Source organism: Auxenochlorella protothecoides (genome assembly GCF_000733215.1).
Source record: "Auxenochlorella protothecoides strain 0710 unplaced genomic scaffold scaffold101, whole genome shotgun sequence".
Lineage (NCBI taxonomy): Eukaryota > Viridiplantae > Chlorophyta > Trebouxiophyceae > Chlorellales > Chlorellaceae > Auxenochlorella > Auxenochlorella protothecoides.
Genome location: NW_011934437.1, coordinates 88,228 through 110,141, shown reverse-complemented (window position 1 = coordinate 110,141; position 21,914 = coordinate 88,228). Strand labels below are relative to the sequence as shown.

The following is a 21,914-nucleotide window of genomic DNA, read 5'->3' as shown; positions in this document are numbered from 1 at the left end:
CCCCCCCCCACCCCCCCCCCAAAAAAAAAAAGGAAAAACTACCTTGACGTAGCGCTGGCCGTCGCCACGCCTCCAGTTCTCGAACACCAGATTGGACATGTAGGCGGGCCAGGTCTCCACCTCCTTGCCCAGGGCCACCAGCAGCGGCATGAGCGTGGAGTCATGCCCTGAGTAGAGCAGCATGCGGTGCCTGGCCGTGCCTGCCACCGTCTCCTCCATACGCTGCCAAAGATGAAAATGGGGGCGGGAGCGGTGCTGAGTTGGGCCGGGAATCCAAGGATGAGGCCGCCCCGGACACGCAGGCACCGACGCTGTGAGGAATACCATGGTGCTTGAGACTGGAGGCCAGCGGCAAAAGCGCGTGCGGTTCAAACCTCTTCAAGTTCCTGGTGCCGCACCGGGCCCCCTGTTTGGTCCACCCTATCTCCCACCCGTACCTCCTCCAGCATTCTGAGCATGCGGCCCATGCCCAGGCGCAGCACCTCCTCCTGCCGGCCCGTGGAGTGGGGCGGCGCCACGACGTGCAGGAAGCTGGTCACCGCCTGCCTGTCCAGTGCCAGGAGGAGGTCTGGCCTGCTGCGCACACCTGGATGGGCATGAGGGAGTTGTGTTCATGTGAGAGGAGAGCACAGGGGCGTCGCTCGGTGTGCACGGGCATGCCCAGGGCAATGCAAGGCAGCGGGTCCAGCCACAGCGGGTCGAGGCCCCTCACTCAACTGCGCCCTGCAGGTAATGGCATGAGGCCTCTGGCTCCCAGCCATCCCCAACTATTCCCCACTGCCACGCCCAGCCGCGAGGCTGAGGCCAGTGCCACACCCGATCCCCACCAGATACCCCTGCACCTCTCGCCCTCTTTTAATCATCTCGCCTTCTGGGATGGGCTTGTCGTGCGCCTGCATGGAGGTCAGGGCGTCGTGCAGGTTGAGCCAGCTGACGCGGTGGCCCGGCGGCAGGCCCATGGCCGCCGCCAGCTCTCGGCCCAGCGCCTGCACTCCCTCATCGCCCTTCGCGCTGGCACGCGCCTCGGCGTGCAGCCCCCCAACCAGCTCCTTCAGGCGCGCGCAGCTGCGCACGTTGGCGTACAGCACCTCGTCCATCTCCGGCGTGGTGAGCGCGGGCACAGGCCCCTCGTCCCCGGGGTACAGCCCCGTCAGCACGCCGGCCAGCGTGGCCACGGTGCGAGCGTAGTTGGTGGTGCGTGGGAGGAGGGTGTCCTGCTTGCGGTCCCCCGGCAGGAAGCCCAGGTTGTCCACGTACCGGCGGCGCAGCCACCGCCCGAAGGCCAGGGCCTGGCGCTGGCCCAGCCGGGTGAGCTCGCCCTTGCTGCAGCCGCCGAGGAAGCGCGTCTCCACCTGCTTCACGTCGTCGGGGTTGGCGGGGCGGGGCTGCCCGTCCTCGGTGCGGATATCCAGGGGGACTGGCGTGTAGGCCTGCCCGCACGCGTCCCACTCCCTAACCAGCTCGGGCCAGTACTTTTGGCTCAGGGGCGTGCGGGCACCTGATGGCGAGTGGGGGTTGGGGGGTGGGGGGGAGGGGGTGGAGGGGCATGGTCTGGACAGTATCCTACTTCAGGGGTCCCCCTCCGCGACATCCCGTACAACCCTCAAGATACCCGCTCCGTAAGTTCAGAGGAGCTCACCATGCCGGAAGACGACCTGCACCAGCTCCAGGGTGTCGCCTGCAGGGTGCTGTGCCTCAGCCAAGGAGCTCGCCGCCCCCCCGCCGAGCAGGGCCAGACCCCCTCCACACACGGCTGCCAGCCTCCACCGCATTTCGGCTCGGCACTAGTAGGCCGGGGCTGGGCTGCGATCCTGAGGTAGTAACCCGATCACTTCCGCGGGGAGTGACAAGAAGAAGCGTGTCGGCGGCAACCCGAGGCCAAACAAACGGTGGAGCAGCTGATGGAGAGTTCAAATTGCCTTGAAGCGTTCCTTATAGGCGAGGTTTCTGCACTGGGCGCGAGGAGGATGGGGCATCTCGGACAGGTGCTCGCATGCACAATGTGTGTAGCACTGTGCCTGGACGACCCGTGACAAGCATGCCACGCGTCCAATAAACGACATCATGTCTGGTTCAATATGCGCCACCATAAAAGCCAGGCCCCAATGTCTCTGTGACCCCGCGGAACATGTGGCACACCGCCAACCCAGCTGCAGCCTCCCTCCCACCTGCAACTCAAGTGTGACTGCCGCCGTAATCTGACTATATCTCTTTCAATGCACACTGTAAACGTCCGGAAGTGATGCTATGCCAGACGGCATACTCCCAGCAGGTGTCATCATGCTCCTCTAACCCCGGTCCTTCCGCTCGTATGTGACATGCGATCTGATGTGGACTTTCGACGGCATGCGACAGGCTTTGGTCAGTAATACATCCGCTCACTTTCATCGTTACTCGCACAATAGTGATCAGAAGTTGTAAACATCATTTCACAACGGCGATCTGTTTCCAGTCATGCAGCGCAGGGCAGTGTCTCGGCTTGCCTCCCTGGCCTCTCGGGCCATTGGCTCGGGACCCAAAGACTTGGCGTGCGCCAGGTTCATCCCAGCCCTAGGATGCCTGGATAAGTGCGTACAGAGTGGGTGGATCGGAAACACCCTGGCCCCCACGGTGGGCCCGACGCCCAGGTCGTTCGCCAGTGAGGCTGACCAGGACTATGCCACCGTCTTCTACCCTGAGGTGGAGGCCGAGGTGAGAAAGGTGCAAATGAATCTGCATCACCAGAGAGTGCCCGGAGCCTTGGCTGATGCGCACGTCGCCCATCGTTTCCGCAGGTTGGAGGCCTGGCCCCAGAATTCTCCGGTCCAGGCGAGGAGGGGGTTTACGGGGGGGTTGCACTTCCAAGGGAGTCGCCTCTGCGTGGCCACGACCATCGGACTCGCCTTCGTCTCCTCCCTGCTCCCCCTTGCACATTGTCGGCCTCACAGCCCTCACCAAGCACCCCACTCATTCCCTGCACGCAGCTGTGGTGGATGGGGAGATCAAGGACATTAGCCTGTCAGACTACAAGGGCAAGTATGTGATCCTGTTCTGGTACCCCAAGGACTTCACCTTTGTGTGCCCCACTGAGATCATCGCCTTCAGCGACCGCGCCAAGGAGTTCCAGGGCCTGAATGCCCAGGTGTGGGTTGAGGGTGGGAGGCTGAGGGAAAGAGGAAATGCATCGTGTGGCGGCCACTAGGGCTTATCGTGAGACTCCCGAGGCCCTGACCGGAGGCCAGACTGGGATGAAAGTTTCGGCATGCATTGCGTCAAGGCCCCAGCTTCCTCGGCCAAAAGAATCAGTAATGCGCCACCTTGTTCCTCCTTTCTTTCAGCTCATTGCCGCGTCAACAGACACCCCAGAGGTGCACCTGGCCTGGATCAAGACCCCGCGCAAGAGGGGTGGACTGGGGTACATGCAGATTCCCATCCTGGCGGACGTGACAAAGGTGACATTCATGTGGGGCTTGCATAAGAAAGAGAGAGGCTGGGTGCAGCGCACCTCCCTCACAGGAAGCAAGCGGGGGATGTGGCCCTTGATGCCATGCACTGCAGTCCCTCCCTGTCCCTGACGCCATCCATGCCGCCGATCTGCAGTCCATCGCCGCCCGGTACGGCGTTCTGAAGCGGGACGCCGGCATTGCGCTGCGTGGCCTCTACATCATCAACCCAGAGGTGCTTGGGGGTGGGGGTGGGCGTGTGGAGGCTGCAAGCATCAACTGCGTGCCCCCGACGATGCACTGGCATTGCTCCTGGCGGGGAAGTTCTGGCACTTGCATGCTGCTCGGCTGCGGCACCTTGCACGGCTGACAGCTCATCCACCCAGCCTTTCCCCCTACTGCGCTCCCAGGGAGTGATCGAGCACATCACCATGAATAACTTCCCCATCGGGCGCAATGTGGACGAGGCCAAGCGCACCCTGCAGGCGAGCTGCATGGCGGAAGGGGAGGGGGTGGTTGGCCCACATGGAGAGAATCAAAGTGTGCCTGAGGCTCATGGCCGTATGCCACCCGCTCCTCTCTTCACAGGCCATCCAGTTTGTGGCCGAGCACGGCGAGGTGTGCCCCGCCAACTGGACGCCAGGCGGTGCCACCATGCACGCCGATCCCGAGAAGTCGCTGGAGTACTTTGCGACTGCTGAGGAGGTGAGTGGAGGGGGGCGGGGGGCAGGACAGACGGTGCCTTGTGAGTGGATGGATGCACGCGCAGGCCGCCCGGCCAGATAGGGCCACTGACGGGCCCTGATCAAGGCCGCATGCGAGACTGTTTGTTGGTCTAAACTGTCGCTGGCTTTGGTAGAACAGATTGTTGAGCTCTGTCCCTGTCTTCCTTTCTTCCCCAATCGCAGTCAGGAGATGATGATGAGGAGACGTCCAGCCTGGTGCACGTCACCAACAAGAAGCAGTATGAGAAGGAGGTGTCCTCCGGCAAGGTCAGCAGGATGAGACATCATGTTGCCCGGGGATTGCTGGTGTCAATGACACGTAACTTCACCTCCCTCAAACCCTCGCAGGTGGCTGTTAAGTTTTGGGCACCCTGGTGTGGCAAGTGCAAGATGATCTCTCCTTACGTTGAGGAGCTGCAGGTGGGGTGTGTTTTTGACCTTGTGGATTTGCAAAGGGAAGGTCCCACGCATGTCACTTGGCTGTGTGCTCCGAGCTGGCCTGGATGCGATGCAAGGCGTTGTCCATGTACAATCGCACCCCAGAATGGCCCACAGAGGTTGACGAGCTTTCTTTGGCAGGCACAGTGGCCTCGATACCTGCACAGGCCCCCTCTCTCCCATACCCATTCTCAATCGCTCCCCATGCGTCACAGGAGACACACAAGGGCGTCAAGTTCCTGTCGTTTGATACCACGGAGAAGCAGCTGGAGGGCCTGTCCACTGAGCTGGGAGTCAAGGCTCTGCCAGCCTTCAAGTTCTACAAGGTACGGGTTGTGGTATGGGGTGTCGGGGTCGGAAGGTGACGAGTTTGTCTGGCATCCTTGTGCAGTGGACCTTGTCGTAACTCAGCCCCCTCGCCCCTGCAGGATGGGAAGGAGATCATCGACGCGGTGACTGGCTACAAGAAGGCGCCACTAGCTGCTGCAGTGAAGAAGCTGGAAGACCTGTAGATGCCCTGGAATTGCTGCATGTCAGCATGCACCCGCGGATTTTGGTAGGGTGTTCCTTCCCCAGCGAATGTCATCGGAAACCGAAAGGGGACCCCCCCCAAAGAGTCTGCGCGCGCGCACGGAGTCTGCAGTCACCAATTTCCCAGAGAGTAACGTGAACATCGGGAGTAGGAGCGCAATCGATCTCGCAGCTTTGTATCTGGAAGTTGGTATCATATTGGTATTTTCCAGGGCATCAAGGCTCAGGGTTCCCCATGCTGCACGCCCTCTCCCGTGCCGCGCGGTCGGTGGGCCCGCGGACCCTCACCCCGGCCCAGGCACAGCAGCTGCGCTTCCTGAACATCCACGAGTACCAGGTGGGCATAATGACCTGGATCATGCACGTTGGATGAGCGCCTGGGCTCTGGGCGGCGTTTGTGGTTGAGTCTCGGCAGGCAAGCGGGCATCGCACAGCCTGGTCCAGGCATTACGTTCACATGTCTCCTCAGATCAGCATCAGCTCTGCAATTGTTCAATGTGCGCTCCCCACCTGCACCGACCTGCAGGGTGCGGAGCTGATGAGCGAGTATGGTATCAACGTGCCGGAGGGCAAGGCCGTGACCACCCTTGAGGAGGTCCTGCCGGCTGCCAAGGCGCTGGCCGACGACAAGAACGAGGTGAAGCGGCATGAGTTTGGGTTTGATTCTTATTTACTTTGTTGCAGCCAGTGCGCCAAACGGGCTGCCACTCCACCTCATTCAAGATCCTTGGGGACCCCCCCGACCCCACACACACACACACTCGCGCACAAAGGTCGTCATCAAGTCCCAGATCCTGGCGGGCGGGCGCGGCCTGGGCACCTTCAAGTCCGGCTTCAAGGGCGGTGTGCACATCGTACCCGTAGACAAGGCCCGCGAGGTTGCCGCAAAGATGCTGGGCGGCACGCTGGTGACCAAGCAGTCCGGGGAGAAGGGCAAGCCCGTGAACACGCTGTACCTGGCACGCAAGATGGCGCTGGAGCGGGAGATGTACTTTGCCATCCTGCTGGACCGCAAGACCTCCGGCCCCGTCATCATCGCCTGCAGCGAGGGAGGCACCAGCATCGAGGACCTGGCCGAGAAGTTCCCGGAGAAGATTGTCAAGGTGAACGTGGACGTGTTCCGGGGCCTGACCCCCGACCAGGCACGGGAGGTGGTGGCAGGCCTGGGCGTGCGCACCGACCCCGATGCCGCTGCGGAGCAGATCCAGGGCCTGTACCGCCTCTTTGTCGAGCGCGACTGCACCATGGTGGAGGTCAACCCGCTGGCGGAGACGGCGCAGGGCCTGATCGCGGCCGACGCCAAGCTTGGCTTCGACGACAATGCCGCCTTCCGCCAGAAGGACCTCTTCGCGCTGGCCGACGCCAGCCAGGAGGATCCGCGCGAGGTGGAGGCGCACAAGTACGACCTCAACTACATCGGCCTGGACGGCAGCATCGGCTGCATGGTCAACGGTGCGGGCCTGGCCATGGCCACCATGGACATCATCAAGCTGCGGGGCGGCTCCCCCGCCAACTTCCTGGATGTCGGCGGCAACGCCTCCGAGGAGCAGGTGGACTTTGAGGGATTCTTGGGTGGAGGGGGGTTGGGAAAAGGGGGAGAAGATGGGTTGAACGGGAGCTGAAAAGTGGGCAGGGTGTGTGTGTGGGTGGGGGGGGGGGGAAGCTTGGAACAGGCTTCTGGGTGGCGCAGAAGCTCTAGGCTGGTTCCTGGCACCGAATATATCCCTTCTCACATAATCCTGAACCGGTAACCCCCCCCCTCCCCTGGGTAAAAACACCCCCACCACACCATGCACAACACTCCAGGTGGTGGCGGCCTTCAAGCTGCTGACCTCCGATCCCCAGGTCAAGGCCATCCTGGTCAACATCTTCGGCGGCATCATGCGCTGCGACGTGATCGCCTCGGGCATCGTGAACGCGGCCAAGCAGGTGGGCGTCAAGGTCCCTCTGATCGTGCGCCTGGAGGGGACCAACGTGGAGGAGGGCAAGCGCATCCTGCGGGAGTCGGACGTGGACATCATCGCCGCCAACGACCTGGACGATGCCGCCAGCAAGGCCGTGGAGTCCCTCCAGTGAGCAAGTGATCCAGAGCGCGCAGCACGCCCGCCGCACGCCGGGGGGCGCCTTTGCCCCTCCCCGCTCCTGAATGCCACGGACAAGGGGCCTTGTAAAATGTTACACGTCGCCTCGCTACAACTAGTGATTCGCGTGGAGACAGGAGGCGCGCCGAGGCGGGCCTTCGTGGTCGCGACCTAGCAAACCCGCGAGGACATCGAGAGGCCGCAACAGGAGAGCTGCAGGAGTGTCTCGGCATATATCTATATTTTCAGCGAGAATACGACTTGAAGCCAAAGCCTGCGCCAGTCTAGCATTGATAGGACCTCGGCGTAGACCTGATGAACCGCCCAGCGGGCGGGGCTCGGCCTGTGACCACAGCGACTGCTGATCCATGCTAAATCGTTTTTCCTTACTGAAAAGCGTCGTGGGTCTCTGCAAAGACATGCCGATGGCCACGGCAGTCTACGCCAGGACGCCCTTCTCGAGCACAGCGAGACCCGGGCGAGGTGTGTGGATGCGTGTGCCACTTTACATAGGTCTGCAGGCCGCGAAACGTTGTTGGTTCAGATTGATAGAACCTTCCTTCGGATCCCACTCATCAACCTCTGACCGCTCGCGGCCTGCAGGCTCCGGAGTAACACGAGGATTGGCACACCTGTGCTCTACAGCAGGCAGCAATGTGCAACCTAGGGCACCTACGGGCAGTGGCCCTTGCCGTGATAGCCAAGCCTCGTGGCTGACGCACTGGAGGAGCGTGGACGAGTTGCACCAGATCACAGACGCCTGGAATCAGGTGCGGACCGAGAAGATGTGGCAGCGGGCCCCGAGCGGCATGGAGGACCTAGGGGATCCCTGGGGAGGAGCAGTGGCGCCAACATCAGCAGAGCGGCAGGGCAGCGACCCATCTGAGGACCTTGCTTGGATGGCGTCCCTACCTGATGATGCTCAAGTACAGGTGAGGGCTGCTGTGTCGCGGCCCCTGAAGCAGCTTTTGGGTGCTGTCGAGGCTGTTGTGCCTCGGTCTCTGCGCCCATGCTGATGTCCACTTCTAGCATCGTATATGACATGCCTTCTGACCGTTTCTACCCCCCTCCCCCGCAAAGCCTGATGCTGGAGGCAAAGAGGGAGGGGTCGACCATGTACTGCTGCGTGTCAACCGCCAAGTTGTGAGCGTCAGGCCGTCATGGATCACTATTGTCCAGGACTCCGCCGTGGGAATGTCGAGGTGAGGAAGAGTGCAGGTTGTCATGACCATAGCTCCATGGAGACTTGATTTTCTTGGAGAGGGAGCAACATGTTGCAAGGATGGCCTCCTGTACACCGCGGCTTTCTTCCCATGTTCTTCCAGATTGTACGCCTCAAAGGAGCTCCTTACCAGCAATGATGTGAACGTACTGGGAACAGTCTGCGAACCCTTCTGCACCGTCGAAAGTGCCCCCTTTCTCCAAGATGACATGCCCGCCGTTGACCTGCTGCGCTATTACGTGGGCTTTGTGGGCGATGTGGGGCCCACGGAGGAGGACATCCTCTGGCCCAACCAGGTCTCTGTTGGGGTGCAGCTTGGGAGCAGGCCATCGTGCCGACCCTGCCTGCCATCGCCAGCATCTGCACACGATTACCCTCCTACTCCCAAACGCCTCCGCAGGTCCTCCACCGCGACCGTATCCTGTTCAATGTGCGAAGCGGGGAGGACATCGCGCGCTTCCTTTCCTCCCCGAACCTAGAGGCGGTGCTCGAGCACGGCGAGAACCTGCGTCGTATCGCGCTCGAGCGTGGCTACCACATGGGCTGGTGCTGGCAGATGCTGCGGCTGAGGTGGGGCGGCGCGACGCTCGCCGACCTGAAGCTGCGCAAGGCCGATTTTGTATAGCTGCTTGATGTTCCTGGGCGTGCCATGCCCCGGGTCCCCTTGTACAGATGTGGTGCGCTGGAGTCAGGAGCAGAAATGCATTCCCTGCGCGGTGCTGAGCACGCCTCCTGCCTCACGCTGAGTACACCACTCATTTTTCCAGTAGACGGGGTTTGTGCATCCGCTTGAAACCCCCCCTGGCCTGCTGCCATGTCAAGTGGGTTTGACGGGACCAAGGGCACAGGCACACTCAGCACACAGGCGGGATCTCCAGGGGCCAACCTCAGCAAGTGAGGCGCAAGTCAGAGGGTGCCTTCCGTCCCCGTCCCATGTTACTTGATGAAGGGGAGCACCTGCATCGCGTTCCGGTCCATGCCTGCGCAGGCCGTGACAAAGCGCTCCAGGCTCTGGCTGCACAGCTTGTTGGAGGTGCCCAGCTCGTCGATGGAGTGGGGCCAGCCCAGCACGACCCCAAGGCCGTCCTGATCCTGCTGCTGCGCAGGCGCCGCCCGCGCTGTCACGAGGATGGTGGATGCGACCTTTGAGGAGGGACGTGGCAGGCGAGCCGCGAGGCACACGCCGCTGTCATCGCGGTCTGCATCCCTCCCACCCCTCCTACCCTCCATCCAGTTGACCCTTGCCTCCCAGCAACCCAGGCACCCATCCCCAGCACACCCAGCACTCACCCCCCTTGTTGACCGCGGCCTTCATGACGTGCAGGGCCCAGCATCCCAAGGAGGTGCAGATGAAGGGGGACAGCACGCCAGCGAAGCGGGCCTGGTCCGCCTCCCCGAAGCTGGACCCCAGGTCCAGCTCCTCCACCTGCGCAGGGTAGGGTGGGTGACGTGAAGGGGTGAAGGGTGGGTATCGTGTCAGGCACCAGCTTGACTCCATGAGTCAACGGCCCCCCCCCCCCCCTATATGAGAACCCGCCCACCTCAAACAGGGCCCTGAGGATGAGCAGGCCCGCCGCCTGGTATTCCTCGCTCCCCCGCTCCACGGTCTCCACAAAGCGCTGCAGCACCCAGCGTCCGTGGGCAGGGAAGGCGCGGAGCGCCACAATGCGCACCAGCGCCGGCGCCCAGGACATGTCGCGCGACGTCGGGTCCTGCAGCGCCTGCGCCACGGCCATGTAGGCGCAGGCGACCTCGGGCCAGCCCACCGCCTCGCAGGCCAGCGCCAGCGACTGGATGGGGAAAGGGGCCAAGCTGTTGTTGCCCATCCTGGTGGTGCTCTCCATCATCCAGGGGAGCGTCGGGGGAATAATCTGCGCCCCTCCAAAACCTCCACCCTCTTCCCTGTTTCAGATCCCATAAATGAGGCCAGAGCAGCCTCCAAGCAGAGTGCAGACGCCAGCAGTGGCCCTCTCAACACCACCTTCCCGGCAAGGGGACCCCAGCACCTCGTCGCTTCCGCCCCCTTTCACCCCACACATACCTCCACGAAGCAGGAGATGTCGGCGGTGTGGGTGCCGGCGGCGATGTGGACGTGAAGGGAGGGCAGCGTGGCCGCGATGGTCAGCACCAGGCCCAGCAGGGTGTCGCCGAGCACCGCCGACAGCGTGTCGCCGACCGGGCTGCAGATGCTGCTGTCGCAGAGGTGGGTGCTGGACACGCACTCCCCCGCCGAGGCCAGCGGCGCCGCCGACTCCTCCTCGGCCGCCACCTGGGCCGCCAGGGCACCCAGGACCTGGTGGGAATGGGGTGTAGGAGGGGAGGGGAGAGGGGTGCGGGGGGGTGGCAGGGATGGGCGCAGCAGGCCCCCCCCTTGCCACTGCATTCAGAAGAAAATGTAAGCTCTGGTGTGCGCCCTCGGGAACCACAGGAACGGTGCAACACCAGCCCTGAATCCCACCCATGGCCACCCACTCCCATTCCTCCCTGCATCACCCTCCAGCCACCTTGAGCGCCACGATCTCGGTGTTGGGCTGGAACAGGCCCTTGATGATTAGCTGCTGCAGGCACACCAGCTGGCAGGCCTCGTCGGCGTCGCCCAGGTCATGGAACAGGTTCTCCCCCAGCTCCCAGCGCGCCAGCTGGCCGCGCGTCCCCGCCTGCACCGGCTCCCGAGCCTGCACCGGCTCCTGGGGCCGGGAGCAGGCGGACAGGGCCAGCAGGCTGCCGCGGATGAAGCTGTCGCTCAAGTCCAGGTTCTGCAGGGCCTGTGTGTTGCATGGGCCAGGGTGTGTGGAGGTTTGACTTCCAGAATCGACGCCCGTGACGGGCAGATCATTATGGCATGACCGCCTCCTTTACTGCGGACAAAAATTGAGTATCTCATTGGGCCCCCCTGGGTCAAATCCTTTGTTCCAATCCTCCTCACCTCCAGCAGCACGGCCATGGTCAGCTCCCCGATCTTCACCACGCTGCTGTTCAACAGGGAGACCGCGGCGAGGAGGAGCTGGGGGTAGAGCAGGAACTTGGCGGGCTCGATGTTGGATAGCAGCTCCTTGAGCGTGCACAACACCTCCACTGCCGTGTCCAGCTTCTGCGCGGAGCGCAGGGCGAGGCGAGGCGTGAGTGTGCTGAGACACTCGGTGAATGACATGAGGAGGGGGAGTCGGTCCGAGCACACACATGGATGCCTCTGAGGCAACACATGGGGCAGGTGTGAGGCTGTGCGGGAGCGGACATGCGAGCACCTACCCACTCCTGTGCCCTGCGCACCTGCAGGTCGGCGTTGATCATGCACTTCTGCAGCGCTGCCAGCATGGCATTGCACGACAGGCTGCTCAGCGTGGGGCGCAGCGCGCAGAAGATCTGCAGGCGGGCGGAGCAGAAGGAAGGAGGGAAGAGGCTGGAGGTAAAGAGCTAAATCTTGTGGGACAGGAATCGCACACATTCAGGCGGCATGCAAGCAGGTGATCTGGTGTTTACCCCTCGGAGATATCCACACCTGGTGCGAGCGGCTGGCCAGGTGGCGGGAGTGGGCGGCGCAGGCCCACTTGAGGGCCTCGCCCCACCACCGCTCGCGCAGGTCGGTGTCAAAGTGGAAGCAGCGCACCACTGTGTGGTTTTCGAGTTTTAGAGGGAGCATGCAAGTGGGAGGGGAGTGAGACGTTATGTCCGTCATTGCCATCATCAGCATAGCAGCGTCAGGCATGGCCTCCCAGCATGTGGGCATGGCTGAGTGCCCCACCCGTCCAGCTGCCCCCGCATCCTACCACCACCTCACCCTTGTTCACGAAGGAGGCCACCATGGCTGCGCTGGGAATAAAGGGGTTGACCAGGGTGGGGCGCTCGCGCTGCCACAGGGGCTCGCCGTCCTTGGCCTGCAGCGCCTCGATGAGGGAGGAAAGCGTGGCGTACTCGCCCGAGCGCCGGTCCGCGCCGGGGCCGAGGTGCTTCAGGGCCAAGCTGTAGAGCAGGAAGACGAGCAGGCGCGCCGCCTCCCTCCGCACCAGCAGGCTCGAGCTGTCTGCGAGGGAAGGAAGGCACAGAGTGTGGAAGGGGAGAGGGGGTCAAGCTTTGAGTGGAGGGTGGATGAGGCAGAGATGGTGTGGATGAGGGTGAGAGGTCAGCAGAGGGCACGCTGCACTCTCAGCACCAGCAAGACACACTCTGAGTTGCTGCCGACCTCTCCCTAGCCCTCAACTCCCCCGCTCGCCCACCTGAGTTCAGGGTGGCGGCATGCAGGAGCACGTGGAGGTGGGGCCGGAACTCCTCGTCCTGCTCGATGGCGACCTCGCTCAGCAAGATGAGCGCCACCTCAGCACGCGTCAGGTAGACCCTGGTTGGTTTTGGGGGTGGATAAGGGTCCAATCGGTGGGAATGCCGTCAGTGCCAGGTGCTGTGATGCCGGCGGGCGTGCAGGGGCGCGGCACTGGCCCCTTCTACCCATGGCTCACCGTGAGTTCTCGGAGCCGGCCTTCTTCTCGTCCAGTGAGGTGTGCCGGCCCACCCCCGACTCGCCAGCAAAGCTGGTGGACGAGGCCTCCGACCGCCCAGACTTGCGCCACAGGTACTGGTCCATGGCCTCGCTCTTCTGGCTGGAGATGGTGCTCTGGTACTCCAGGATCTGTGGGCGGGCGAGTGTGCGCGACTCTGCGTGCCTCCAGGCAGGAGAGCAGAACCCAGGGGACAGGGCGCTGTCGTACAACTCCCCACCCCACCCGGCCCAAGCCTCGCCTTGGGCGTCTGCGGGGTGGACGGTGTGCGCGCGTCCAGGGAGGGGTGCTCCTCCTCGATCTGCTTCTCCAGCTCGTAGGTCAGGTGCTCAATGGTCTGCCGCGGCGCGATGCGCGCCAGGAAAAGCGCCGCCTGCTTCCCCGTCCTGAACGTCGTCAGCTCGGCTGCCGGAGGTGCGAGGGGGGGGAAGGGATTGTGGAGGAGTGTGAAGGGGAAGACGACGCCAAAGAGACACCAGGCGTCAACGGTCGCCCATGCCACCTTCAGCGCAGCCAGGTTCAACCTCACAAACACTACATTCACCCTTCTGGTGGTTCTCCTGCAGGCTCTTGTTGAGCAGGAACTCCAGCACGGGGACGACATTGCGGCGATTCTCGGCAATGGTGGACCAGAGCTGCTGGATCTGGTACCCATGCCGGCTGCTGCGCTTGGTGGTGGTCTCGAACAGCAGGTTCAGGAAGGCCTCCGCCCACTCGCCCTGCCACTGCGTGCTCAGCGTGATCCTGGCCAGCCAGGGGCAGAGGCACAGCAGCGCCTCGGAGTCTGGTGTGGTGTGTGATGGGAGGGACGGAGGGGTTGACAGTGATGTAATATGCAAAACAGGAGGGGTATTATCGGTGTAGTTTGGCATCTGGAGGGCCGCCCTCGGACCATGGCCCTCCGAAGAGTCGTCATGGTTTCAGACCCACGCCAGGAAACCCCATTTCTGAAGTCCGTTTCCCAGAAGAGCCCTCGTCTCCTCCACCTCCTCACACCCCTCCTCGCACCGGTGTCGTTGGTCAGCTGTCGTTTGAGCACCTCGATGGCCAAGGCCTCGCCGATGCTGGTGTACTGCTCCGCCAGCTGGGCCGACAGAGACATCTGGTACGCCTTCTGTGACACCGTCAGGGCACCCACCACTACCAGGGCGTCGGGAGACTGCAACAGGAACCGGAGAAAGAGGGGCACAGGCTTGGGAGGGTGGCACGGCTTGCTCGCATCCATCCTGATGTAAGATATTCGATGGAGAGAGGCCCTTGCATTCCCAAGTACCCTTACTCCCAATTCTCCCAGGCACTCACTGCCAGTCCCCTTCCCCAAATCGGCCCCCCCCTCACCTCCTCCGGCGCCTCCACCTCGTGTGCTGGCTTTCCTTCTCCCACCGAGGCGTGCTGGCGCATGATGCCCAGCAGGCTGCGCGCCGCGGAGCGGATGCCCGGGTCGGCGTCCGCCACCTTGTGCAGCACCAGGCTGACGAGGATGTGGCGCTGGAGGGGCAACACGCCGCTCATCGTGCCATACACCTCCGCCAGCACCTGGCGGGCAGGGGGAAGGAGGGCCGAGACTGTGATTGGGAGTCGTCAGAGTCCCGGAGTTCCTGCAATAAACCACGTGACTGATACTGTGGAGTTGAGCTCAAGTGTCTCCCCTCTGACTCACAAGCCCCGCAGACTGACCAGTGAGCCCCAGCGTGCCTGCAGACCACTGTATGTATGCTGAACACAGCTTTCCCAGCCCCAAACTCAAAGCCCGACTGCCAATACTTGCCTTGAAGAAGCCAGAGGCGACGGCCAGCTCCTTGGAGTAAGAGCGGTTGACGTAGACAGCAGCCAGTTCAGGGTTGGAGGTCAGCAGGTTGCGCAGAGCGGCGCAGCCCACCCAGTGTGTGTCCGGACCCCAGCAGTGCCGGCCCTGGGCTCCCGGCTGCAGCGTCTGACGATGCGGGGAGAGGCATCGGGGAAAGCGGAGGGGGGAGGGGAGTGAGTTCTGCGCACCTTCACGATGGAGCTGCGATGCTTATCCGTAACCCCACGGAGTCCTCCCAACCAGCTCAAACCTCCCCCCCCTCACACTCCACAACATTCCACCTGGGGCTTGGCCAGCATCCTGTCGATCCAGGTCAGGATGCGGCCGTGGGGGTTGCGGATGTCTGCATTGAACAGCGCGCCGCGCAGCATCGTGGCCATGCCCAGGTAGGCGCTGAACTCCAGGTTGTCGCTCGCGCCTGCGGGTAGAAAGGAGGGAGATTATGGGTTGAGACACAATCGATAGCCTCTGGCAGGACGACGATACAGCGCGCAGTGCCCTGCGCGCGTCGTATCACAGTCCTCCACTGCGCACCCTGGATGTCGACCTCCATCTGCCGGGCGAGGTCGGGGTCCTTGATCTTGGACTTGGCCAGCAGGACGCCACGCCGCAGCTCGCTACGGAACTGACCTGCGCGGAGTACATGGTTTTCCGCAGGTTGATTGGGAAGTTTGATGGGTGAAATTTGGCAGGGGGAACTCTTGAAGGCTGGAGCGGGGGCACGGGTGTTTGTATAGGCGAGCAGACCCCTTCTTCGAAACGATTTCCTACTTGCAAACTCCTCCCCTCTCCAGCACTGAATCTCCCTCCCCACACCCCAGCCACCCGCCTCCCGCCATCCACCTGGTGTCCCCTCCTCGCAGTAGTTGGAAAACATGTCGAAGAGGGTTCGCCGCGTGTCGGCCGTGAAGTCCTGCGGCAGCGCGTCTGCCAGCTGCATGGCGCACTGCCGCGCCACGGTGCAGAGGCAGTGGCGCAGCTGCTGCAGCTCCGGCGACAGCTCGGGCAGGGTGTTGATGTGCCGTGCCGTCTCCGCGACAAACTGCACCAGCTTGCCGCGCAGCATCTGCATGTAGGTATTGCAAGGAGTGGGCGGTCAGGGGTGAGACACGAGGGGGCAAGAGAATGGGCGGGTGCACGCCCGTGCCGTCAGACAGGTGGCCCAAAGCAGACGCAGCTGCCAAGTTGGGCAGAGGCCGTGAGCAGCCGGCCGATCCAGCGCCTGGATGACGAGTGTGTCCTCCATCCCGCTCTCCCCTCCCCCTCCCACATGTCACCCATCAAGCGCCCACCTGGTTGGTCTGCAGGATCATGGGGGGCAGGTTGGCGCACAGTACGCGGTAGATGTGGGCATGCGTCAGCCTCACGTCGTCCCGGCGCAGCTTGTGCGCACGCCCCATGCCGGGCACCGACACGCTGATGCTCTGGGGAATGAGAGGGAACGTGAGCTGATGAGGGCAGGTGAGGGGCAGAAGCGTGGCCAATGTGCATCAGAACTCTTTCCTCTGCACCTTGGGGCCTGCTGGGAGCCGCACCACAGGCACTGCCCCGCAACTGCTGACCGCACACACACACACACCCAAACAAAAGAAAAGAGAGGAAAGGGCGAGGAACCTAAACCCCCAGAGCCAAACTCACGCGCTGCATTTGGCGGTCGACGAGGTAGTCCTCGGTGAGCAGCATGCACTCCTGCACCACCAGCGACTGGCAGGTGGGGTGCACATTGCCGAGCGCCATGGCGGCGATGGACTGGTGAAAGTCCAGACCCGCGCGCACGCTGGTCACCATCAGGCGCACGTAGTCCCTGGAAGGGATGGGAGGAGGGATGCAAAACGCGTGCGTCAAAGGGCAAGGGATGGGTTTCCCTGACACGTAAAAATTGGCAGCCCGGCCGGCACCCGCCCACACAGGGTCAACGCCCCCTCCCCCACACCTCCGCACCTCTTGGAGAAGACCGTCTCGCGCGGCGGGTCGGGGACGGAGGCGGGGCCGGCGGCCAGCGCCAGGCAATACACCGCCGTGGGCGCATACCGACCCTCCTGCGGCAGCGGCGGGCGCCCCGCCGAGTCCAGCACGGTCAGCGCCTGTGTTGAACAAAATATCTGGGAGATTAGCCTCTGGGTGGCACTAAAAACAGCAGGCGCGCACTCTGGCATTTCTTGCTTGCTTCTGGCACCACCGCCTGTTCTTCACCCCCCCGCATCCCCCCCCCCCCCCCTCGCATCAAGTCCTTGGCGTCTATACAGTATCTGCCACCGTCATGCCCCGACACTGACCTGCAGCTTAATGGCGATCTCGATCTGGGCCAGCTGTGCCACGTCCTGCACCCGGGCCCAGGCCTCCTTGAAGATCTCGCACATGATGCGTGCCCAGCGGAAGATGTCCTGCGGTGGTTGTTGGTGGGGGGAGACAACTGTGATGCGTCTCAGGGCCAAGACCATCCTTGATATTCATTGAACATCACATGGTGGCAGCCTGCCCCCATGGAGAATGCATGCACAACACCCTTCCCCCCACACCACTGCACCTCCCAAACAGCCCAGCAGCCTTGCCTCGTTGGACTGGCTGATGCGCATGCACCTCTCCAGGGTCAGCGGGCCGGGGGGCAGCGGCCGCCACAGCCGCCAGATGTCGGACCAGCGCCCGATGTCCCAGTAGCACTCCCTCACCACCGCAGGCCCCTGCCTGCGCATCCAGGGTAGGCGTGATGTACGAATTTTAGGTGATGGCGGCACACATCTGGCCAAAGACCCCTTGCTCGCCCCCATCAGCCAGTTCTACCTCCATGTCCCAGATCCATCCTCTTCTCAGACCCCCCTCCCAACACACAACACAACCCAAACTCACTCCTGGAAGATGTCGTGGACGTAGACCTGGCGGCGCGCGGACCGGGCGGGGCGCACCGAGCCGCCGCCGCCGTATACCTCCGACTCGGCGGCCGCTGTCGACAGGCCGTGCAGGTCCTTGGTCAGGCGGGCCAGCTGGAGCGCCAGGCCCCGCACCTGGGTGCTGTTGGCGCAAAGGAGTGCCAACGCGGCGGCCTCTACAGCCTTGAGGCTGGTCAACCCTGCGGTGGCGCCCCGCTCGCCGGCCGCTGCCTGCATCCAGCTGCGCATGAGGGCCAGCAACAGACCCAGCACCTCCTCCACCGCCTGTGACATGGAAGGAGAGGAGGCAGATGGGATTTTCTACCGTTAAACAGATCCGCTCGGGCCCAAGCCGCCACGGCGTTCACGTCGGGGAACCACATGCCCAGAAGTCTGTCCTCACTCCCTTCATACCTCTGGGAGGTCATCAGGGAGGCGGACGCAGAAGGAGGCCATGCTGCTGACCAGCTGGTCGCGCTTGGAGGGCAGGCCCGTGAGGCAGCGGTGCAGGACCAACACCGCCACCTGTTGGGGGTTGTGATTGGGCAAGCGTCGATGCAGCAGCCGGGGCCGGATGCATGCATGCAAGCATGTACCCAGCCAAGGCACCAAACATCTGTTCCCCCAAGCTGCTGGGACGGCTCAGCCCTGGGGTACCTCGTCCTCCGTATTCACACAGAGTCCCTCCCCCCACGCCACCTTGCGCATGGCGGGGTCGCCGTGGATGGCATAGGCCGGCAGGTCCTCCCAAAGGCGGCCGTCGGCCCAGTGGGATGGCACGACAAACGGCAGGCACTGCAGGGCGGCCACAAAGACGGGCAGCGCGCCGACCCGCTCCCGCCCGGGCACATCGCCAAAGGATCTGGGAACGGATAGGGGGTTGGTGAGAGTTGGTGGGGTCAGGGTTGCATGAGCGCTGCACCCAGGCACCTGGCGGTGCATCGCTTGAAGTGCACGAAGCGACACAGGCTCCACTCCACCCCAGCGTCCCACCGGCACAGCACCTGTTGGTGGTGCTGAAGCGCGAGTGGCCGTGCAGGTTGTGCGCCTGCTGGATGACCTTGCTGAGGGACACGGAGAGAGCGGAGAGGGCGGGCCCCATGCTCAGGGCATCCAGGCAGTTGTAGCCTGTGCATGGCAAGGTTACGAGGTTGGAGGGGAGTGATGGAATTCCATGGGGGCAAGTGCAACAAACTTACAGCCTGGTTACGTAAAGCAAGCACATAAAAAAGTACTCCTGGTCTGCAGTGCCCTTCCACCACACCACCTCACCCACCCACCCTGCTCAATGAGGGGCAGGAGGCGGTCCAGGTCGTAATTCTCCGGCAGCCAGGCGGTGCCGCCCAGCCGCTCCAGCTCCTGGGAGAAAATGAGTGTGAGGTGGTTGAGGTAACATCTGGCGCCGAGGGTTTGGGGTCCCGTGCGATGCAATGCCCTGGCTGCATGGTCTTCCCTTCACCTCTTGTCCCATGCACGATGGCCTTGTCATTCCCAGACACCCATTCCCACATCCCTGCCCCATCGAGTCTCACCCCGGCGGTGGCCGGCAGGTGGACGGGGTCGTTGGCGCCGGCCAGGCGCGCCGGCACCTCGGCCAGGAGGGTGAGGATGGCGGACACGCCAGACATGCAGGCCTCCCAGTTCATGTTCACGCCATCGTACTGCAGCAGGTCGGTGATGAGCGCCGACCCGTGCTCTGGCAGGCGCTTGGTGATGTTGACGCACAGCATTCGCACCAGCTCCTGCGAGGGGGGGGAGGGAGGGCCGGGGGGTCCGGGGTACATTTGCGGAGTATGGGATGCGTGCAGACGAGGGTGACGATAGATGAGTGCTCAAGGACCCTCGCGGTCTGGCCTTTGCACCACGAGCGGAGCATGATCCTGCCACTCAGGCCACCCGACCTCAGGCATGAGGTTGGCAGCCTCCGGGCGCGCCAATGTGGGCTGGCCCAAATACCATACATCCCCCCACACACAACATACGCTCCTTTACCAGCCCGCATCACCTGCATCTCCGGGCCGGGGAGGCCTCCTTTGGAGAAGTTTTGCAGGACCAGGCTGGTGGCCCGCGCTACCCACTTGGAGACGGTGGCGCCGTCCCAGCGCCCCGCAAATCTGAGCACGTAGGCGCAGACGCACCTGCAGATACACAGCGCGGCCACGCCGGCATTCTTCTTGTCCTGCAAGAGATTTGAGCTTAAGATGGAGTCTCGGGGCGCGGTGTGGGGTCCGTGTGGGAAGTCTGGGCGTCGCTGGTCGTCACGCATCTCCTTCAAGACCTCCCTGACCTCACCACTTACCTTGAGCTGGCGCTGGAGGAGGTCCACCATGCCGTCCACGTTGGCCAGCATCTGCTTGTCGGTCTCCATGCAGGTGAGGAGAGTGAGGAGGGGCAGCCCCGCGCTGGCCTGCTTGGCCTGCTTGGTGGTCCACTTGAGGATGTCCAGGCGCAGCACCGAGATCACCGTGAACCAGCGCCGGATCAGGCCCTGATCGCAGCCGGCGCCAAAGGACCTGCAGGTGGTGTTGAAGGAGGGGCAAGGGGTAGGTAGAGAGCAAGGGAATGAGAGACAGGGGCCGGGTCGGCGCCGGGCAGTAGATTCTGCGCAAGCGCTTGGGCTGTCGCAGCGCCTGGAGCACGCCCTGCGCCCCCCCTTCCCCACCCTTGGCCCAGCGCTCCACCCCCCAAAACACACCCTGCGTCGGCGCCGTCCACGATGGGCTGCAGGATGCAGGACAGCATGTCGCAGATGCTCTGCTGCACCCGAGACTTCTTGTCGGAGGCCACGTGCTTGAGCGGGTGGGCGGCCTCCAGGAAGGCGATGGATGCACGCAGCTGAGAGAAAAGAGGGGTGTGGGTGAGGGGTTGCGAGGGATGGGGTCCAGCTGCAGCGAGGACCCCTACATGTCCCGCCATGCTCATCGAGCCACCAGCGCTGCAGGCCCCAATCTCAACCCATCCAAGCCAGCTTTTCATGCGTACCTCTTCGGAGGTGCCGGCCCTGAGCCTGATGAAGCGGAGGCCGTTGCACAAGTTTAGCAGCTCCTGCCTGATGAAGGAGGCGGAGTCGGCCTGCAGGCGGGACCCCACCTCCTTCAGGAAGCGCGCGGTGATGTTGTCCAGGCTGGTGGCCGAGAGCACGCCCAGTAGCTCAGCCGCCTTGGTCATGACCTGGTTTCGGATGGGCAGAGGGTGGTGGGGTGGTGAGCGCCCTGGACTCCTGCACAGCAAGCCGGGGAGGGTGACCGCCATCACGAGCCCCCCTGCCGCGTCGTAGCCCCCCTGCCGCGCCGTAGCCCCACCACCCACCCACCCGGTCGCGCAGTGGGATGAGGTCTGGGAAGCGCGAGTCCACGTGTTTCTCGCCGTTGATGATCCAGTCGAAGGCCAGAATCTCGATCTCCTTGGCCTGCCCCTCGGCCAGCACTCCCCTATCCCCCGCGATCTGGATAGCGGCGTCCAGAAACATGATCTCCGTCCACATCTGCGAGAGGGGGTGTGTGGTGAGCAGCTCTGATGCCGGTGGCAGGTCTGCGGTCTCCAGGATAACTCCATGCTCCCTTCACAGCACGTCCCTCACCCTGCGCTTGGAGACCAGGGCGTCCGTCCTGCCCCCCGGCGAGTTGGTGAGCTGGCCGATCCTCCACCGCAGGATGTCGACGAATGCCGTCTCGCTGGCATCGGGGGTGGCACCCTACAGGTTGGAAAGGGATCGACTGCGATCAAAACGGGGAGGGCAGACACCTGCGCCCTTGCTACAGGACGAGCAGCCCTCTGCTGGGCTCAGGACGTCCCCAATAGATCCTCTGCCCTGAATTTACTGTCCTGAAACAACCTTCAGGCCTGCCAGGATCCTCTGCAGCTGGTCATCGTTATGGACGTGCCCGGTCTCCTGCGGTGGGTGGGCGAGCCAGGGGTGAGGGTGCACGACTCTCTCACTGTCGCAGTACGCAAGCACTCGATCCTTTCCATGTACTCTGCTCACCACAACTACGTTCGCAAACTTCTCAAACTGCTGTGCAAGGGCCTGGCCCAGCTTCTGGGAGAGTTGCGCGTTCGCCATGCGCCTGGATCAGGCGTTCTCCCTCGTCAGCGCATGAGTGTTGGGATTTTGCGGGTATCCTATGCTCAATTCCTACAAGCAACTATGCCAATTCTCAATGAGGCAAGGTGTGCGCGAGATCCATCCGATCACGCGAACTCCAACCCCCGACACCGCCGGTGGATTGCCACACCGACACACCCCCTATTGTCGATCATCAGTTGACTGAGGCCTGGAAAGCCGCAAATGCCGAGCTCAAGGCAAGCACACAAAAGTGTCACATCTGAAT

At 63.2% G+C, this 21,914-nt stretch overlaps 5 protein-coding genes across 5 annotated transcripts in view; 3 read left to right on the top strand and 2 right to left on the bottom strand.

Annotated features, from left to right (window-relative positions):
* The window catches only part of F751_0299 (Lysophosphatidic acid phosphatase type 6), a gene marked incomplete at both ends in the record, with an annotated part of 3,226 nt that extends 1,454 nt beyond the window's left edge, over positions 1–1,772 (bottom strand). Inside the window, 4 exons of the mRNA XM_011403290.1 lie at positions 43–222; positions 432–573; positions 817–1,498; positions 1,640–1,772. Of these exons, the coding sequence (XP_011401592.1) occupies positions 43–222; positions 432–573; positions 817–1,498; positions 1,640–1,772 (1,137 nt within the window). The remainder of the gene's footprint in view (positions 1–42; positions 223–431; positions 574–816; positions 1,499–1,639) is intronic.
* A 682-nt stretch (positions 1,773–2,454) lies between these two features.
* On the top strand, positions 2,455–5,097 carry F751_0298 (Peroxiredoxin-2; the record flags this gene model as incomplete). Its single annotated transcript, XM_011403289.1, has 11 exons — positions 2,455–2,691; positions 2,775–2,802; positions 2,964–3,121; positions 3,318–3,431; positions 3,580–3,657; positions 3,833–3,937; positions 4,011–4,127; positions 4,331–4,414; positions 4,496–4,567; positions 4,801–4,911; positions 5,014–5,097. 11 exons carry the CDS (start codon positions 2,455–2,457, stop codon positions 5,095–5,097), a joined length of 1,188 nt encoding a protein of 395 aa, XP_011401591.1.
* A 254-nt stretch (positions 5,098–5,351) lies between these two features.
* F751_0297 (Succinyl-CoA ligase [ADP-forming] subunit beta, mitochondrial) lies at positions 5,352–7,192 on the top strand (the record flags this gene model as incomplete). The annotated part of the gene is made up of 4 exons (XM_011403288.1): positions 5,352–5,453; positions 5,643–5,753; positions 5,890–6,666; positions 6,923–7,192. 4 exons carry the CDS (start codon positions 5,352–5,354, stop codon positions 7,190–7,192), a joined length of 1,260 nt encoding a protein of 419 aa, XP_011401590.1.
* A 1,014-nt stretch (positions 7,193–8,206) lies between these two features.
* Positions 8,207–9,044, top strand: F751_0296 (hypothetical protein; the record flags this gene model as incomplete). Its single annotated transcript, XM_011403287.1, has 3 exons — positions 8,207–8,340; positions 8,523–8,715; positions 8,820–9,044. 3 exons carry the CDS (start codon positions 8,207–8,209, stop codon positions 9,042–9,044), a joined length of 552 nt encoding a protein of 183 aa, XP_011401589.1.
* A 311-nt stretch (positions 9,045–9,355) lies between these two features.
* Positions 9,356–21,646, bottom strand: F751_0295 (Protein furry; the record flags this gene model as incomplete). Its single annotated transcript, XM_011403286.1, has 37 exons — positions 9,356–9,537; positions 9,710–9,845; positions 9,961–10,209; positions 10,461–10,712; positions 10,924–11,184; positions 11,346–11,510; positions 11,690–11,782; positions 11,919–12,028; positions 12,198–12,440; positions 12,634–12,752; positions 12,871–13,040; positions 13,130–13,314; positions 13,439–13,693; positions 13,918–14,068; positions 14,248–14,445; positions 14,699–14,842; positions 14,998–15,134; positions 15,251–15,346; positions 15,560–15,782; positions 16,009–16,140; positions 16,355–16,520; positions 16,658–16,800; positions 16,993–17,100; positions 17,236–17,397; positions 17,641–17,868; positions 17,998–18,108; positions 18,283–18,445; positions 18,588–18,711; positions 18,864–18,942; positions 19,116–19,325; positions 19,589–19,762; positions 19,883–20,096; positions 20,279–20,418; positions 20,566–20,754; positions 20,897–21,067; positions 21,164–21,277; positions 21,569–21,646. 37 exons carry the CDS (start codon positions 21,644–21,646, stop codon positions 9,356–9,358), a joined length of 6,075 nt encoding a protein of 2,024 aa, XP_011401588.1.
* Between the last annotated feature and the right edge of the window lie 268 nt (positions 21,647–21,914).